General features: G+C 47.0%; 1 protein-coding gene across 1 annotated transcript; it reads left to right on the top strand.

Moving 5' to 3' along the window:
* The first annotated feature begins 14,033 nt into the window (after positions 1-14,033).
* On the top strand, positions 14,034-17,272 carry CAMK2N1 (calcium/calmodulin dependent protein kinase II inhibitor 1). Its single transcript, XM_039509323.1, has 2 exons — positions 14,034-14,470; positions 15,920-17,272. Exons 1-2 carry the CDS (start codon positions 14,302-14,304, stop codon positions 15,988-15,990), a joined length of 240 nt encoding a protein of 79 aa, XP_039365257.1. The 5' UTR covers positions 14,034-14,301; the 3' UTR covers positions 15,991-17,272.
* The last annotated feature ends 2,771 nt before the right edge of the window (positions 17,273-20,043 follow it).

Raw genomic sequence — 20,043 nt, 5'->3', positions numbered from 1 at the left:
GCACAAATCTCTTTCATTTCCCAAATTTCTTATTAAATAATAGATGGAAATTGTTCTTGAATGGAATATAAAGACTTCCTGATCCGGGTGACACTAAGGTCAATATTTACACTGGAGGACATCAAATCTTCATATTCAGTAAACAGAAAGTCAGTGGATGTATTGTGTGTACATTCAAAATATTTTGAGATATTTCTAGTATATTCAACTTCTGTTATGGCCATGAATTTTAAAAGGGTAACAGTATTTCCTTTGAAACTGTCATTCTAAAGAGGTATCAGAGAGGTAGCCGTGTTAGTCTGGTTCTGTAAAAGCAGCAAAGAATCCTGTGGCACCTTATAGACTAACAGACGTTTTGCAGCATGAGCTTTCGTGGGTGAATGCCCACTTCGTCGGATGCAACATTCACCCACGAAAGCTCATGCTGCAAAACGTCTGTTAGTCTATAAGGTGCCACAGGATTCTTTGCTGCTTATTCTAAAGAGGAGATTTCACTATATATCTGGAAAATAAACTACTGTCTTGGAGCTCACAGCCAATAACAGTTGCGCTCATTTATATAACGTGTTCTGATTGGTTAACATTACTGCATACCTCTGAGGAGGTACATAGCAAGTTGCTGGCTCATCAGTGACAGATTCTAGCAATTAGGGACCAGGATTTTTCTCATATCTACGGGAGTAAACATTCCAGAGGATGGAGGAGATGGATTAGGGTGGCAACTCCAATGGATGTTGATGGGTTAAACGTAATTTGGCATACAATGGAATTGTGCTGGGGCTTGGATGGCTTTTTGGGCCTGCGTGGCAGGGCCCTGCTTTCAGGCAGAGAGGCCAGGGGCAGGGGTGCAAAGCAGCCAGCAGGGAGCCCAGCTGCAGGCCCGAACGAGGGCTGGCTTGCTGCAATAGACTGAGCTAAGCAGCGACAGCTGGGCTGAAGGCTGGGAGGGCTATAAAAGCCCTGAACAAAGCCCAGTCAGGAGGCTAGCCTGGGAGGGGACAGGAGGCTACAGCTCTGTCTCCTCACCACAGGAAGGGCCAAGAGACCCTGGAACGGGTTGGAAAGGGGATGACAGTTGGGGGATAAAGGGGACTGCCCGGTGGCACTGGAAAATAAAGCACAGGGTGAAACACCAGAAGAAGGCGTGAGGACTCTTATTTTACCAGCCTGGGCACAGGGTGAGAAGGCAGAAACCTCTGCGGACCCTGTGACAGCCTGTCTCTCTCTCGCTCTCTTTTTTTTTTTATGGGGGTCTTGATATTTTGACCATTTGTGTTTTAGTAGCTGTGATAGTTCTAGAGACCCTGATAGGCACAACTGGAAAATTGGAGTTAAGGGGAGGATGTCAGGTCTCTAGTGCCAATATTCCAAAGCAGTTAAACCATAAATCATTGGCCCTGTGAGTCAGTGTAACGAAAGGGGAGACAGTCTCAGGATTCCTTCTGTCAGAGTGGAGCAGTGCTGAATGTGGTGCAGTATGGCTCTCCTTCCAAAGAAGCAATACTGTAATCAAGGATCTGGCTGGGAGTTGGGGCTCCTGTATTGGAACAAGAGCCTGAGGGAGGGTCTGTAGCTTTACAAATGTGTAATCTCAAACAACTGCATGAGGTACCTATCCGCATTTAACAAATGGCATAATAAAGACCTAAAGAGTTGAAACTTGCCCAAAGCCTTGGGGTTTTTGGCTGCTGGTCTTGTACTTAAATCACTCAAACAAACCACTATGCATTTCCCATCCTGCCACTACTGGGCACTAGAAGTCTGCCAAGCCCTTGCTTTTTAGGCACAAGATGTTCAAAATGGGTTGTCATCCTTTTTTCTCTTCCCTCTTCTGCCCCTGCACTGGCCTGTTCCTCATCACCTCTGGAGAAATGGTAGGTGCTCACCCCTGGGGAGAATGGGACAAACAGATCGAGTGAGCATTGCTTAGAGCAGGGGTCGGCAACCTTTCAGAAGTGCTGTGCCGAGTCTTCATTTATTCACTCTAATTTAAGGTTTCGTGTGCCAGTCATACATATTAACGTTTTTAGAAGGTCTCTTTCTATAAGGCTATAATATATAACTAAACTATTCTTGTATGTAAAGTAAATAAGGTTTTTAAAATATTTAGGAAACTTCATTTAAAATTAAATTAAAATGCAGAGCCCCCTAGACTGGTGGCCAGGACCCAGGCAGTGCGAGTGCCACTGAAAATCAGCTGAAAGGCGGCATGTGTGTCATACGTTGCCTACCCCGGCTTAGAGCATCACCCAAAGCAGGAGCGTTCCAAACCACTGATGTGATTTAGCAGCAGGCCAGTTTGTCTGTAAATTCACTTTAACGATTTTGCCCTTTTTCATGTCGCCACATTCTCCCAACTACCCGTGATAGAAGAATGCGGATGCCTTAAAGGAACAAGAGGAGACTATCGGATGTATTCTTAGTTTATGCTCGTATCCTAGTTCCTGACGTTTCGTTACCCCATGCCGTGTGTAGAGGCCCGTCCGTCAGACTGACTAGGAAGGAGTTGCTTTGATAAGTGAAACCACCTGTTACCCCATTTCCACATAGACTAGGTACCTCTTCTTGCAGCTGCCCTCGTCACTGAAATCCAGCATATAGTTTGGATCTGTGTGGCTCTTTAAGCTGGCAGGGCAAAAGGCTTCTGACAGATCTGTGTGTGTTTGTTTATATTCTTCTATCCTAAGCCAGTCCAGCATATGACAGAGAGTAAAACACTTTGAGAGATGCTGCAGCTACCCCAGAGCCGCTCCATGTCCTCATTACAAAGCTCACAGCTTCAGACTTGTCATCATACCCTTACCTGTGTTAACAAGCATCTCTCTGTCTGAGACACACTGTGCCCAGCACATCCTGTGCCCCAGCTTGTCTGCCCTGGTGCATTAATCCTCTGTTGAGCGAGGTACCAAGGATTGTGAAGGTTATTGGAGGTTGTGAGGGAGGGGATTTGGGACAATGGCTTTTTTTCTTCCTCTCTGATCACAGTGTATTCTTCATTTATCAGTAGAATGGGTTGGTGTAGTTGTCATGGAAATAGAATACATTACCGGGGCCTGCCTTGCGAGATGAGCTTGCTGTACTGTAGTGTGTTTCATTATGACATTGAATCCAGGATTTTTGGGCTGAAATGGGCCAGGAGGAGCAGAACTACACTTTATTTTGAAGTGGGTTGAGCCACTTTATCAATCTTGGACAAAAGAATTTCCATTTTATTGCCTCCAAAAATCCCTCACGGCTCCCAGATGTGCTTGTTAGTCACTTCCTGTACAGCTGTTTCATTGTTGTTTTACTCCCTGATACACATTGTGCGAGACTGATGGCCGCACTGTGCACATTAAACTGACACCATTAAAGGTTATATCCTGCATAGCACGACTGTCACTCTTTTTGCTGCAGTCAGTGAACTTGAACAGGAGTTTCAGCCTTTTTATAATCCTCACTTTGGGACCCCCCCTTTGCTCTGAGAGCTCAGAGCTGTATTTGTTTGGTTTTAAATGAAAACAACTCCCCCTTTTGATACACACTCCTTTTGTCAGCAGCTAGAATAAAGGGTGAATTATGTGCTTTGTTTCTTGGTTAAATGCTAACAAGGTTAAACCGAGAGATCTTTGTGTGCCAGCGTCAAGGATTATGTCAGCTGTGGGAATAGTATGAGCTGCTTCTGCAAAGCTGGGACAGAGAGCACAAGACCATTGCCCTTTGGGGTTCTCACTAAAACAAGGGGTAGTTGGATTTAATTGCAGGCATAGACAGGCGAGTTTCCCCTAAGGAAACCGTTTCCAGAGCTGAACCGAGTCTTTTTAAAAGGTAAATTCTCTTTATTAGTTTAACACTGAAACAATCCAAGGCATGCTTATGAAACAAGATATGTATCAAGCGGTTGGTGGTATCCTGCAGTGAAACCTGCAGAGCCCTGCGGTGAAGCCACTAGTGCGGCCCAGTTATTCTGCCCATTACTTGGGGATTAGAGGGGATGCCACTCGGGCCCACGTTTCAGCGCTTGAGACATCTAAGTAGTGGGAAGAGGCCAGTGGGGACTCGCTGCTCTCCTTCCCTGTATCTATCCCCGTGCCAACCCAACTGGCATTCTGACAAAGAGCATCTTCACTGCAGTCTAGTTTCCCTGCCTGTGGCCAAGTTAAAAGACCACTCAACCATGCAGTGATGAGGTGGATGTCGCATTGACAGGCTTGTCCACAAGATCCGAGGCCAGATGGGTGGCAAAGGGAAGAAATAACGGCGTAATCAATTATGCGTGTCTTTTAAAAAATAGAAATGGGAAACTCAAAGTTATAATGTCCCTCTGTGAGAGTCTCTTTATGGCCGGATTCACATTTAACTAAGAGTTATTAATGGAAGTTCATGGAGCTTTGTTTCTTCCTGATAAGCCAGTTGTCCTGCATTAGTCCAGAGTTTCTCTCATTTAAGGACTTAACTTGCATAGGCTTGGTCCGAAAGTAGATCCTTGGAGGGTTAGAAATAAGGGAGTGAATCAAGAAACTCCTCACAGGCAGCACGAAACTGACTTTTCTGCCTCTCGCAGGTTTTGATGCTATTCCTGGTGATTCATTTATCATCTTCTTACCAAAACAAAGGCGACATTTTTGCAGCAGTGAGACTAACGGCATCATCAACTTTCGGAAGCAGTTGGACCGTAACATGTTCCCACACCAGACACGTTTCATCTGTAACAGAATGTTCAGAAGCTCTCAGGCTGCAGAGTTTGAAGCTGCATATTTTCCACAGGTTTTTAGCCGTGTCTGGTCCTGGCTGTTCTCTAGATGGCGCAATAGAACCGTGGTATCCAGTAAACCTGGCTATGGCTCTCTTACCACTGTGCTTTTTGAAAATACTGGTTCTAGCAAAAACAGCTGTAAACTGTTAACAGGCTGCCTCTCTCGCCTAGAAATGGTGGGGTCAGGCAGAGGAGGAGAGACGTAGGGGTGGAAGGGGGCAATAATGAAGAGCGGTAGGGAAGAGGGAACTGCCACGCAAGGCTATTTCTGTTTCACCACTAGGCACTTTCACTCCCACTACTGTGATAGCGTTGTACCTGTCAATGCAGTCCAGAGGAGGGTTTGTTTTCCACCCCCCCGCCCCCAGCCACCTGTTTCAGTCGAGGAATACAGTAGAATTGATCAGAGCTGGGGAGGAGAAGGATGCTAATGGGGATTTATGTAATGAGTCGGGTAATGCTGAGCTTCTCATGTCTTGGTCACAATTCCTAAATCTCTCCTTGCCTCTCCCTCACAGATTTGCTCGGAAAAAGGTGTTTCCCCTCACTTTCTGTCTTGAACTCTTGCATTGCTGTTAAACAGCTGTCATGCCCCACCCCCAGAGGTGGCTGCAATTCAGTAGTGACTGAAATGATCCCTATCCTGTGTATAGTTCGTAAAACACTACATTTTTAAGTGCTTTGAGATCCTTCTTGATGAAAATCGCTATAACCATGCTTATTGTTATTAATATGGTCCCTCCTTGCTCTGTGGCTCTCTGTATAGTGTGACCATTGTATTTGGTTCCAATGTGAACTATAATTTCTCTCTCCATGAGGTTCACTCCTTCATAGGGAGTAAGGAAGGGGAGACAGCAGGATTTGGTATGAAACTGAGAGACAGCCGCTCAATGCTCACTGAGCATTTTAATTAAACATCTACAGGACAAGGGACAAAAGATGATCTTGTGGTTGAGGAATCGGACTGGGACTCTTGAGGCCGTGGTTCAGTTACTGGCTCTGCTACAGACTGTGACCTTGGGCAAATTACTTAATCTCTTTATGCCTCCGTTTCCCCTGTCTGCTGGAGATACAAATACTTCCTTGTTCTGTCTTGTCTATTTGGGCTGTAAACTCTCTGGGGCTGGGACTCTCTCTTACTGTGCGTATGTACAGGGTCAAACACAATGAGGCCCTCCTCTCACGTAAGACTTCTAGGTGTTACTGCAATAGAAAATAAGTGAGCCCAAACTGGTGCTGTAGTCTGTGTTACAATTACAATTCCCTCTCATTCCATTTCTGGTCTCTTTTTTCTCTCCCTTTCATTTATTTGCTTCTCGTTCTCTTGCGGGAAAGGTGGTCGTCTTTCTTTTTGTCTTGCGTTCTCTTTGGTTTTTCTCCCAGGTTACGTTTTCTAAGTGTCTTTTAATTTTCAGTCTCTCTCTACAGCAGTTTGTCTTCTCGTAAAGCACTTTTCCTTGCGTTTTATGATGTCATAAAAATGATCTCTTGGGCAGCTCAAAGTGCCCGTCTCTTTTGAAAAAGACACTGGGTAAAAACAACTCACTCTTACTCAACAGACCCGCTCCTTGTTTGTATTTGGAATCGGATCCGCTGATTTTACTGTCAAAAATAAGTGTTTACTCTTGTCAGCGCTGCAGAGCTAAAGAGAAGCGAGCGAGGTTCTAGTCAGGCCTTGGCAAAATGATGTCGTAAGTTCCAGTCAATTAGCATGTGCCAACACAGTGATAGCAATGGAAGTACACGGAGGCCACAGTTTGTAGACAAGGAGGTCGCCCAATGGCCATGGGTGATGATGCAGCCAAAGAGAATAACCCCATATGACCCTCGGATCCCAAACAGAGTATGAAGGGGTAACTGGGGGCTGGAGGGGAGGGAAAAACCCCATAATTTACTCGTAAACTTACTTTGTTATTAAAATGATTGCGACAAACAGGTGATGCAATGATGCCATGTTAATCAGTTTTCTGAGCAGAAAGGCGCTTTCAGTTGTTGGAGGATTGCCAGGAAGCAGCCTGGCCTCCCTTGATTAGTCCCCTCTTTTCAGGATCTGGGGGATTGTGAACCTTTGCCAATTTAACTGCTATCCCTTTCCATCCTTAGCTGATAGAATTAATAGCAACGCACCAGTAAACAGCAGAATCTGTCAAGATCTCAGCTTTTAGCTGCAGCTGTCTCCAGGGACAGAATTCAGAGCGAGAGCTTGAATCAACTTGCTAGATGTTGAACGTCTAAAGAAACAAATTGGTGCGTCTGTTGTTTTTGATGCGGTGACAGCTCTGTGTGTGTGTTTTTTTCCCTCATGTTCTCTTTTTCCAGGGTTTCAAGGGCTTTACATTCTCTGCCTTCCTCTTAATGATGGATTTTTTTATATCTCAAAGGAGGAGGCACTATGGTGCAGTGGACAGTGTGCCTGTCTGCAAGTAAAGAGACTGGGGTTTTATCCCTGGTGATGCTAGACTAGAGATACTCAGACTGAGGGTTCTTTAACGCATCTGCTGCAGCACATAATATTAAAACACTGTGTGATTTATTTATTAACCAGTCAAGATACTTTTACTCTGTTATTAACCAATTAAGTTATCAGCTTGCACTAAGTTATTAACTTATTTGCTGTGAGAAGAATTATTTATATAAAAGATATAGTCCTATAGTAAATGAAACAATGAATTCACACAACTATGGCTCCTTCGAGTAATGTTGGTCCTAATTTGGCTCCTGAACCACTGAGGTCAGAGTATCACTATCCTAGACCATACCTGTGTCCATGGGCAAGTCACTTCCCCTCTCTCTGCCTCTAGTTTTGCCAGCTGCCAGGCAAGGTTAGTGATACTGGCCATTCTTTGTAAAGCACGATAGCAGAGCTAATTTTACCATTACATCGCCCCTCCTTCTCCTGCCTCACCTTGTCTTGTTGGTTTTCAGCCAGACTCTTCAGGAAGAAATAGAAAAAAGTGCATGGGAATTTAGTACTCGTGAAATGTATCCTACCCAAAAAGCAGCCACAGCCTGAACTGATAATAAGAACCACAGTATCAAGGCAGGGGAATCTCTGCGACAGGCTCTGAATGAGCATATGTGCCTCGTTACCCACCATGTTGCTCGAATGAGAGACCCATTCTAACAAGCTATTCATTTCCTCCTGCCAGCTGCTTCTGTGCCTTCACTCAGGGACACACTCTGACCCTTTATACCTTTTAGCGAGTGGTTACTAGCATGAGTATTCCACTGAAATCAGCAGGACTGTGCATGAGAGTGACTATTGATGGCAAACCTTTTACTCCCATCTGTCCTTCAGTGATGGGATTCTCCTCCCCAGGGCAAGTTGTGCATGGTGGAGATTTCCTTTCTCGGACAAACTCTTCCTTCAGCGGGGGATTGCCTACTATGGTCCAGGTAGTGCTTATAATTCACTTCCTCAGATGGAGTGTACCAAGCCAATGCAATAGCAAGAGCCTGCAGTGGCAGCAAAATAATCAGCAGCCACGTGGTATCTGCATGTAGGACTTGGCAGCTTGGTGGCATTCATCCAGCATCAGCTCTGCTGCATGATCTGAGCATCTGCAATGAGTGGTAGAAGAGCCTTAGAAGGATCAGTAAATAGGTACAGTTGTAAAATAGGTATTTCGTGTAGCTAAAGTGCCGCTTCTGCAGAATCCATCCTAAAAGTAGTGTCTCCGGAAACGTTACTACTGACCTGAATCAAGACGCACTCTCACGCAGCAGAACAATTACAATGCAGAAGATGCTGCCTCTCTGCTTCACCCCCGGCTCCCCTCCTCTTCTAAAAAATGAGTCTGATCTCTCCAGCTGCTAGATTAGAAACCATAGTTGTATAAAGCAGCCAGAAACTGATCACGTGACCGGCTGGGTACGCAGTGCCAGCTCAAGCGAAAACTGAACCAGCAAGCAACTCTCCCCGCTTCTGGAACCCACCAAGAACGTTTCAAGGCCAGAGAAAGTTGTATACCTTATTAATAAACCATGGTGTTCGGAGACGCTTTTGTTTTAACCCTTCTGCTGCTGGACCTCTCTGTGGCAGGCAGTGCTGCTAATTTCACTAAGGACCTCACACTGGTTGGTGGGATGGTCAGATATATTGTGTGTGTTTTGCAGCAATTAAGAGCATGCTGGTTTGAGATCCCTAGTCAGTGTGGTGGACAGGCCTTGTTTTGGGTCTGGTGAGCCCACAAACCCAGGTGAATTTAAGCGTTGCAGTGAAAATTTAGCCCCTAAAATCTGAGGCTACTGAGGAATCTTTAAAAACCCTCTTTTCCTTTATCAGGTAGCAACGTGGTACTTTTCATTTTCAAAGCACTCTGCTAACAAGAATTATGCATTGCTATGCATTTAGATGGGGAGCAGCAGAGTGGTTAAGTGACTTGTCCAAGGCCACAAAGGGAATCAGTGGCAGAGATGTCCATAAGCTTTAACTGCTTCTGGTCATTGTTCCTGTGTTCAGTCCTCTGGGCCATGCTGCCTGCCCAGTATAGGAGGCCTGTGGTTAATAAAAGGAGAAACCCCCATTCTGGAGGCAGGGAAATTATCCAAAAGCTGTGCTCAATTAGTGCAGGCTTTTATGCCCAGCTGCTTGACCCATTACTGCCTATTATTTCCTTTGCTGTATCATTTTCCCTCTGCTGAGCGATGTACTGCACAAAACAGAGGGTCAGGGTTGCTTCCCATGAAGCCTTTTTGTCTGTTTTAATCAGGGACTTTGGCACAAGTGATACTTCCTTCTCCAGCCCAGACTTAGCCTTTCAGGCAGCAGCCACACCATTGCTCTGTTATCTCTGTTGCCAAGTGATTTCCAGGGGAAAAAGAAGGTAGCCATGCAAATATAACTGTTTAAACACATCTCCTGTGCACTGGGACCAGCGAGTCTGCAGGCAAAGCCTGAAATAGGCTTATTTGTTACAGAAACATCAGAACGAGAGGCTTTGGGGAGCTGACAGCCAGCATCTCCTTGCAAGGCTGGGCAGGATTGAGAGAATCAGGTTTCGAGTTCCTGGGTGGGTTGGTTCTTGGAAGACAGTACCAAAGAGCTCTTCATTTACACTTAATCCATTTTGGAGCTCTTAAACCTCTCGGGAGTGGAAAGTGCTTGTTCACCTGCTCATCCGCTGCTGAAGCACTTTATAGATTACAGACAACATCCCCTTCAGATGATGTGATTCTGCCACAGTCACTAACCACGGTGCCCTCCAGCTCCCCCTCTGACGTACTGTCACAAAACACACACCGGAGTCCCTCAGCCCAGCCTGCCAATGTTCGGTGTCACCTGGGCTCCTGGGCCCAGGGCCAGGGGAAGGATTTCCATTTTTTCCATTGAATTCAGTAGTGGTGGAACGTTTGAGGCTGAAGTCCTGTATCCACAGAACAAGTACGTCGTGCGCAACAACAGTACACGTTCTCCTACCCTGCTTTTCTTGATCTGCCTCACCACCCCATCTTTAAAGGGAGAGGGTAGCTCTGTCTCTAAACCCATCGACCCTAGGTTGCTGGATCTCAGCCAAGACTGCCAGCAGGAGCGTTAATTAGTGCTGAGGCTCACGTGCACATCTGTTCACTAGGAACTGGCCTGAGACCACCAGTTCACTTCAGAGAGGGCATGGAACAGCTGTCGAGTGGCAATAACATTCAGTCACGGACATCTGGAGCTGGAATCGGATTGGTACCCCAGAAACGAAAGGTTCTATAGCTCAATCTCATGAGCTGTCCGGACCCTTGATTCCTGAAATGCTTGCGAAGCATTAAATGCTTCAAGGTGGCGATTTGTTATTAGTTGCGAATGCTACGAAGAATATTATTTATCACAAAACTTTATAGCAGGGGCAAGGAGCTTGGTAACAGGGTAGCCCGAGCCTTTTGCTTCTAGGTCAGTGGCTCAAATTCAGCTGAGGAAGGACAGAAGCGTTGTTCCCACCTGACGGTGGCGTAGGGACCTACTTACAGTGAGCAGGCAGTACCAGTCCAGGTACCATCCCGAAACCACTGTGATGGGCACTAACTGGGAACTTTCCTGGCAGCCTCAGCAGAGAGCCTAAGGCGTGAGTGGGCATACAGACTAGCCATTGATAGGACGGTTCAAAGCATGCGTGACTGGCTTCTACTCCTGTTACCTCTATGGGAGAGAAGAAGCAGAGCCCCTACCCTTCCCCACCCCTTCTCTGTAAGCTGCCACTGCCTGTGCTAGTACCTGTTCTCTGCATAAACAAGATTTCAGTCGTCAGGGTTGTCAGTCTGGCACCTTTTGCCAGCACTAAAATTCACACCCGTCTCCACGTACTGAATAAATCTGCACAAGACGAGGATCTGAATTAGCGCTAAATAACAAGGGAATTGCTACAGGATCAACACGTTACCCTCCAAGCAAAAGAGGTTTGCTCAAAGAGAAGAACAGACTACAAAAAAGGCCTGTAAGAATCAGCAGTGACTCGTGAACTCTGCTAACTATGCCCTCCTTTCCCTTAAAAGGGTGTACACTGGAGCTGCGCGTTATGGGTGTTGGGATGGAATGGTACATGGTTTTCCTAGTCACTATCGCAGAACCTTGTTAGTGTTGCTTCAGCATGTGTATGTGGCACTGCATGAGGTTCCAGCCTCATTCTGCTGCAATGGGCATCACTATGCTTAAATCGCCAAATCAGGAGACCATTTTATCACACTGCACTGGATTAGGGGTTCGTATCAGATGACACTGCAATGCACTATGCTGCAGTGGCCCATCTCCCTCTGTTGCATTGGGTTACACGGGTCCTGCTGCATTGCATAACCTCATGTTCCCTTGGGTTGTGCTGTTACTCTAGCATCACTTTGGCTTACAGAGGGGTTGCCATGTGTCATAGGACAGCTTTGATGTTGCACCCTTTGTGGTGCTGTGGGTCACGCAGCCCTGCAGTTTCACAGCCATTTGTGTTGGATTGGGACACAGGGAACTACAGATTTAGACTAAAAATTTCACAGCTCATGTGTTTTGTAGCATGACCTTTGTGTTGGGGTAGGATTTTCTTTCTTCCCCTTGTTTGCTTCCCCAGTTGCAGAAGTCACATCCTGCTGGTCAAGAGAGACTCATTTGTCTGCCTTCCAGCAGCAGGAAGTTACAGGGTATCAGGTTGCCCAGGCATTGCTTCAGACACCCTGCACCAGGGTTATGCCATGTCACATGGGAGTGCAACAGTGTTTCCGGGAGGCATTCACACCTTATCACGTTACATCACCTCCCTCAGTACAGCAGGGACTGCTGGGAGGAGGTAGTGGCAGAAACATGCATCTGAGAGTGGGACAGGTGAGATGCCCACAGTGCTTGTTTCACGTACCGCATGCTGAGTAATGACATGAGAGGGCACCATGTTTCTAAAACTAAATCAAATCTTTATTAAGAGAACTGTTCACGGGGGTGCTGCAGTGGCAGCTAGCATTCCAGCCACGTGCACACAGACTGACTTCCCAGCGCCTCCTTCAAACTCTTCCCTCCTGTAACCTGTGCTCCGCCCTCCAGCTTCCATGTAGGTTGTTACAGTGTTGGCTGTGTGGAGAGCCAGATATGTGGAGCATATAGATACCACACGGCAGTCTTCACTATATATTCCAGCACTGTGAGCAGGCCACATCCCTCATTCTCTGCCATTTACACCCCCTTGTAAGTGAATCTTTCCTTTCCATCCACACTGAGGACTGGTTATGGAGGCAAAGCACACATTAGGAAACAGGGCCATTTACAGAGTAAAGCTGCCAGCAGTGTAGAAGATTTTATCTCCCTGGCCGTAAGCCTTCATCACAAGGAAGAAGGCAATAGCCTCAGCCCAAGCCTCACAAATGCTCCACCCGCTGCATTAGTGCCATTACTGCAGAGCTGCTGCTCTGAAGCTAAAGAAAATTGGGCTTTGCCATCCCTTTCCCCACTGCTGTAATGGCTGGCCAGGGTATTGCATAACCTTAGTCAGGGAATGAACATTCAGGCTTCTTTTCCCAGGAGGTGGTGGGAGAATCCACTTGACAGGGATTCCTCGAAGGGGTGAGAGAGGAAAAGGACAATTACTTAGATGCTAGAGATAGGCTATAAATGGGATTGTTGCCCGAGGGCGCTGCTTGTTCAGGAGCAATGAGCTGAGCTTGTCTATAAAGCTGGGATGGGCATGTACTTTCTGGCTAAGAGAGGTAAAAACATTACAATTAGTTCCATAGGACTGGGACACGCATGGGCATTGGGAGACATTGGTCCCTTCCCAATTTGACGAGCAGTCTAAATACCTGGCTAGACCAGGTTAGATGATCTAGGTCCCTTTCTCTGAGGTTAATCTCAGTATTGAGGCTTTTGGTCAGAAGCTGTTCAAAATGCTCCTTAGATTTGTAAAGGGAACCAATGAACCATCCACCTGAGGTTGTGTCCCTGCCCCTTTACTGAGGAGCCTGACCCAGACCAGGGTACTCAGAGGGAGAAAGGCAATTGTCAGACCCTTTCTTGGAGATCACAGCAGCGAGGGGTGCTGGGTGGGAGGGGGGATTTCCTCCAAATAATGAACAATAATAATACATTGAAGCAGCAGCAGCCGTTGCCTTTTCAGCAGAGCATCTGGCAGCTCGCCGGCTCTGTACCTTCCACTCCATCTTGTTGCTGAAAGCGCCCCTCCTCCACTCTGCTGCAAGAGGGGCGCCCCAAGAAATCAAGGGAACATGGGGATGTGCATCAGAAAATACAAGAAAAGCAAGAATGCTGCAGTATATATGGGGTGGGGTGGGGTGTAGAAGCAGAGACGTTGCCCTGCTGCTGAAAACCAAAGAGGCAAACTGGTTGAGGAGAGGAAGGGTGGCCTTGCCCGGGAGGCTGGGGAACAGGGCTTAATTTGGAATGAAAGAGGTGCTGGGGCTCAGGCAAATTTTTTTTTTTTTACATTCATAACCGATGTGCCAGGCCCGGAGGGGCCGGGGCTAAGCCCTGTCTGGGAGGCAGGAGCCCGGGGTTCTGTTTCTCCCTCTAGGCGGGAGTAAGGCTCAGTGGTGAGAGCAAAGGCTTGGGTCAGGCGAGCAGGACCCCCCCTCTGTGCCTGGCTGTCCCCACCTGCGGGGGGGGGGGTGATGGGAGGCTTCGGGCAGAGCCGGGCAGCCGGACCGAGCTCTCGTGCCCCCGGGCGGGGAGGCGGAGCTGCAAGGGAGGAGCGACCCCCCCCCGGGGCCAGCCCAGCCCAGCCCAGCCCGCGCGCGCGGCAGCCGGGCTCTGCCCCCGGTGACGTTGCTCCTTTCCCCGGGATCTCGCTCGGTGCCTGCCGGAGCCCGGCGCCCGCCCCCAGCGGCAGCGCGGGGAAGGACTCCCGCCCCCCGCCCCCTCCTCTCGCCCGGCAGCCGGGCGGCCACTCTCGCGCCGCCGCCGCCGCCGGAGGATGTAGCTGGGGCCGCGCTGCTGCCGCCGCCGCCGCCGAGTCCAGTCGGGAGCGGGACCCCCCCAGCGCCGCTGCAGCTTCCCCTGCCGGGCCGGGGCTGCCGGGCCAGCGGCGACCCTGTCTGCCGGCTGCGAGCGAGCCGGAGCGGGCGGAGGGCCAGGGGCAGCGGACCCGCCCGGCCAGACCATGTCGGAGGTGCTGCCCTACGGCGAGGACAAGCTGGGCCGCTACGGGGAGGGCGGGGAGGTGGGGCAGATCTCCTTCACCTGCCGCCTGCAGGACACCAGCGGCTTCTTCGCGGGCGGGCCGAGCAAGCGGCCCCCCAAGCTGGGGCAGATCGGCCGGAGCAAGAGAGGTAAGGGCCGGGCTCGCCCCGTCTCCTAAAGCCCCCGGCTGGGGAGGGGGGGTCTCCCCCGCGCCCGCCCCGCTGCCTTCCCCGCAGCTGTTCGGAATCGGAGTCACTTCGCCCCGACACACACACACCTGCTTCGCCCCTCTCCCCGCGCCCCATGCGCCCCTCGAGGCAGGGAGCCAGGCAAGCGCCCCGAGATGGGGCGCCCCGAGCGGCGGCCACTCGTGCCCGGCTGGCGGAGAACAAGGCTGTGGGATGAGCCAGGGCTTGGCACCCGCGCGGAACGGGTGGCCGGGCTGAGTACGGGGTCGGGATGCCCAGTCTGCGGGGGGAATCCCGGGGCAGCGGGGACCGGGCACGGGTGCAGCTCCATTTGCCGCCGTGTGCCTGCTCTGTGCACAGGAGTGATCAATGTGGGGGATAAATGCAGCTTGGGATCATCTGCTCACTTAGCAGTGTAAACCGATGGGTCTTTTTTTTTACCCCCCAGGTTAGGTGAGCAGATCCAAAGCGGTTTTTTTCCCCTACTCCTCCTTGCCACTCTCAGCGCCTCCCCAAGGGCATTTCCACTTCTGTAGAGAACTGAACACATCCCTGTAGTTAAAACATTCTGCGTACTGGGGCGGGGGAGGGGGGACATGGAGTTCTCTGACTAGTTTAAATGTATCACATCCAAGTCTGAGTCTTGTGCGCGGAATTCCGGCTTGCAAGTCAAAATGCTGCTGGGGAGGTGTTGAGTCTGCATCGAGTGGCAAAGAGGAGTGGAAAAACTGCAGTAGATCCTGTAGATACTCATGGGGGAGAGGGAAGGTCATCTGGCAGTGAGAAAGGTGTTTTCTTCTCTCTCTTTCTCCACGTTGCATGTTTATGATAAAAAACCCAAAACAGTCCTAACCCCGTGCCCCTAGTAGAGACAAAGAAATTCCAGGTGATCTCAATAATCACAACATAGCTAACCTGGAGGTGTCTCTTGACATCTGGAGAGCTCAGAGATCCTGCAACTGGGAATAGGTTCCATTTAGCTACGACTTACCCCAGTTGATTACATAAATACACCATCAGTTGTTTTAGGCAACCTAACCCTAGCGGCCAAGTGTTTGGTGACCTTGAAAACACTGGATTAAGTGGGTAACATCCAGTGCATTTAATTCTTTGCAATGGTATCGCTTCTTTTTAAATAGGAGCAAATTGCTGAATGGACACAGTTCTTTCTCTATAAGAAACTCACGTTTCCCTGCCTTTAATGCTATTTAAACAAAATCATTTGCAATAACTGTGAGTGTGTGTGTTGGAATTCAGTGTTGCCTTGGACATTAGGTAGAGAGACTCTGTTGAACCATACATGTTTCAGGGGGGCAGATTGCAATAACGGGGGAATTCATGCAACAGCAAGGAGAGGGGGGGACCACGGAAGCTACAATGTATTCATCATTTTGTTTTTCTGCTTTACAGTTGTCATTGAAGATGATAGAATTGATGATGTGCTGAAAAATCTTTCAGAAAAGGCACCTCCCGGTGTTTAATTCCCTCCCAGAGACACTGAGTAAAGGGGGAAAATAATTTGCAATGTAACACATTATTGGCAAAAAAACAAACAAACAAAATGCACTCTGAAATCCTTCATTACTAGCCTGTGATCCACAATGCACATCAGCAGATTGTATCTTAACATCAGGCTTGGAGACAGAAGAGGTGCAAAAAGGAAGAAGGTTTAAGTAATGTGCGAAACAAAACAAAAATCCACCAAAAAACCCCACAAAAACCTAAACCCAGCCCACAAACAACAGTAATAAATCAAAGTGTATCAGTTGCAGCTATGTTGTTTAAATTACTAGTCATTTCTTTTTTCTATATGATGAATATTGCACAATTCTTGATCTGGGGTTTAAAGTACTTTGAACAATGCAGCAAAACACAGTGTTTTCAGACCGTGGGTACCTTTTGCTGGTCATGGTTGTTCCAAATGAGCACCTTGTTTACATTATTTAATCTTGCAAAAATGATTCCGTGCACTTGGATGTAACATGCTATCAGTTTCATTGGGTTTTTTTTATGTTGATGTCCTTGGATGTTTAAAAAAAATTATATATAAATTATATATATATATATATTTCATTTTAGTCACATTTTAACGTATCGATGGAATGTGTGCAAAAACTTTTATAAGGAATGAACTATAGGAAGAATTATTGTTTTATTTTTTAAAGCTTGTATTACTTTTGCTGTGAGCAACTGCTCAAGTTAGCGCAAATGGACAAATTTTATATGTAAAACAAAAAAAAAATGCTCAGCTTTTTCTAACGACCATGCAGTCTGTAGTGTGGGCGATCTCTGGTTTTTTTCCCTATATTGTGGCAGTTTATTCTCTTTAATAGACTGTGTTTAAAAAAAAAAAAAGGAACAAAAAAAAATCCAATGTAATCACAAGAGTGCCAAATATCTTGAGATGCCAAATGGCAGTCTGTTTTCCTTTCTTATTTAGTGCTCTTTGAGTCTATGTAAAGTAGCACTTTTGGTGTCATTTCTGTTCTTTATAGGGCTCTCTACTGGATTTTATTGATATCTAGACATCTATATATATATAAAAATATCTTCTGAGTTTTCTTTTACTTTTTTTTTTTTTGCATGATATGTGCAAAAAAAAAAGCCTCTTGTGTGAGGGACTATTTTACGGTTTTGTTTGCAACTTTGAAAGACAGACCTCAAGAAGGGTTTTATTTTTTTTCCTTTTCTTAAATATTGTGTATGTTGCACTTTTATCCACGACACAGGGCTATTTCTGCAATGTACAATAAAAAACAAAACAGTCCATTCCTGTGTCTGATCACTATCTCTTGTCTTGTTTTTGTGCCTGCAGCATGCAGAGAGATCTGTTTCAGCCCGAACGCTAAGGCTGCATATGTCTGTCTCAGAGTGAGGTGTGTTAGGTGGTCACTGGGGGAATGTCAAGGAAAGAAGAAATTAATGAAATGTCGAACTGGCCCATGCTGGAAGTACTTTTCTGTTCATACTGAGGCTAATAGGGAATTGGGCATATGGAGGAGTTGTGGTGATTGCTCCCCAGGGGAAAGTTAAATGGACCCCGATGGGTTGGGTGTGTTGGTGTGCTAGTCATCATTGATTCATTTCAACACACACACACACACAATCTCCATCTTTGTGCCAGTCTCTCCTTGGATGGCATTACACAAGAGCAAACCCACCAGCCATTCCTGCCTGCTTAGAACTGCCTGCCTGGTGTATTGATAAACAAACAAACAAAAACTCACTACTGGCAAGGAGAAGGATTTTACCTGAAAGACCAAAAACAAAAAACCCCAACCCTCAGGATCCTGGTGCTTGCTTCCCCTGGCCCCTTCGCAGCTGAGGAAACCTGCCCATGCTTTAACGTGCTATCCCTAGCTTCCAACAGTTGCCAAGTGGGTCGAACAATATCATGCCTGCTGCTGGAGCCTCTGCTGGTGAAGGAGAAGGGGCTGGGGGATGGAGGAAGTGTGTGTTTGCCTGGATTGTTACTGGAGCTGGGCCAAAGCAGAGCCAGTCCCCAGCTCCCCTTCCCTGACCTTGGGCCGAGGGGAGGGAGGGGGCTCAGATTATATGGCACCTGGAGCCAAAGTGTTCCTGTTTCTGGTTTTGCAAAACAAGCACAACTTTTCTCTTCCCAGCTTTGCCAGCAAGAGGCTTCCCTGGATTCTTACCAGAACTCCCAATCCATCGCTGGGGCTGGTGGTAAGATTCTGGAGATCCGGTGTCATAACATTGAACGGAGCGATATGAGGGCTGGGAGTGACGGAGAGAGATGTTACAGCCAGGACAAAAGGGCCCAGGAGGGTAACTCAGGAGTCTTCATCACTGAACAATGGCAATTGAGACTAAGAAGCATAATTCTAGAATAACAACAATAGCCGTACAGAGGTGCAGGGGTCTGACTCTCACATGTGAATCGAGTTGTTATTGCCAATGGTTCCTGATAGGTTTCTATGCCACCTAATGCAGTGGGGCCCCACTCTGGTTGGCTACTAGGTCCTACCACTATATAAATACTAAAACATGAAGATGCCTACAAATGGGTCGTTATTGTAGTGGCTGGTGCCACAGGGTGATCTCAATGGAGGAAAAGCACCCTGGGACAGCTAGGTTGTGTTGTTAATAAGAATTCATATTTACTGCCGTTGGGGGGTTTTGTGTGTATGTGTAATGCTATGTTTGAGATCCTTTCACCAAAGAACTGCCCCAGCTAGGAAGTGAAATTTACAGAGAGTGGTGTTAAGAAGATCGTAATTTCAACAGGAAGAGCTAAGAGGGGCATCTCTCAATCTGCTAGCGCCTGATTGTGAGATGCGACAGGTCAGCAAGGCCCCAAATGAGGGACATGCAAAATAATGCAAAAAACTTTCCATGCCATGGGATTCATTGCTTCAGTCTCATAAACTCTTTCTACAGCCTCAGCTTTGTCATTAAAAAAACAAACAAACAAAAACCCAATGTAAATAACTTTCAAGACTAAAAGTGAGGACATGTCTGATCTGTGCAGCTCTAGGTACCTTTAGACTTAAGATGAGCGGCCTCCTTCAAAACAGGGACATTTGAGAGGTAGGGGCAGGGTGGGAACAAAGGGGAAAAAATATTATCCCGCCTCCAAAACTGTACTGATCACTGCAAAGTGTCTCTCTCTTTATATATTTGAAAAATATATTTTCTTAATTCTATTTATTCCCTCTCCCCTTTTCTTTCTTTCTTTTCTTTTTTTCTCTCTAACAATTGTGTGAGCGGTTTCTGTTGTGTAGCCTTTTTTTCATTGTGGACAATACACTGTGAGAGGATTATGCAGAGGGGATGGCTGTGGAACACGAACAAAGAGCTCCTATTCTCAAGCTGAGTAGGTTTGTCAATTGGTGGTTGAAAGGCTCTGATGGTTGTTTTTCAGGAGATGGCATTAAAATATTACTATAATAGCACAAAGGCAATGGTGTCAGTGGTGAGGCGGCAGTGTCAGCTAGTTTCGTGGACATTTCTGTGTCACAGGCATCTTTAAATGGAAAATGTGACTGTAAACATCTGTAAAGGATGCACTTTGGAATCTGGAAGCATGTTAATTGGCAGGAAATTATGCCAAGTGTGGAACATATTGTGAAAATATGTCTGAGCAACAGTAAATATAGAAAGGGAGGATATTAAGCTCTTAAGATGATGAGAGAATCTATAATCCTTCTCTTATTGATTGAGCATCAAGGGCTGCATTATTCAAACACAATTAATTGAATACTTGCAATAAATGTAAATCTTGGTGGATTCTGGCTGACAATTTAAAAGACACCCTTCACCCCCAGCCTTGCTTCTGGGGGAATTCTTTACAAACTCTTGTAAATTATTGATTTTAAAAAGAGAGAGAGAGGAGAGAGAAATGAAAGAAGCAGCTGCAGAGAGAATGAGAAGAGGGAGAGAGAAAATGACTTCCTGGCACACTCAGCACAAGTCAGGCACAATCAGACCTAAGAATAATAGAGCCCAATCCTGCACCCACTGAAAGATGTGAACTGTAGACCCATTCCTGTAATGAGCTCCATGCAGGTGGA

The sequence above is a fragment of the Mauremys reevesii genome, linkage group 21 (assembly GCF_016161935.1).
Source record: "Mauremys reevesii isolate NIE-2019 linkage group 21, ASM1616193v1, whole genome shotgun sequence".
NCBI lineage: Eukaryota > Metazoa > Chordata > Testudines > Geoemydidae > Mauremys > Mauremys reevesii.
Note: the sequence above shows the minus strand (reverse complement) of the source record. Positions and strands in the feature narration are given on the sequence as shown.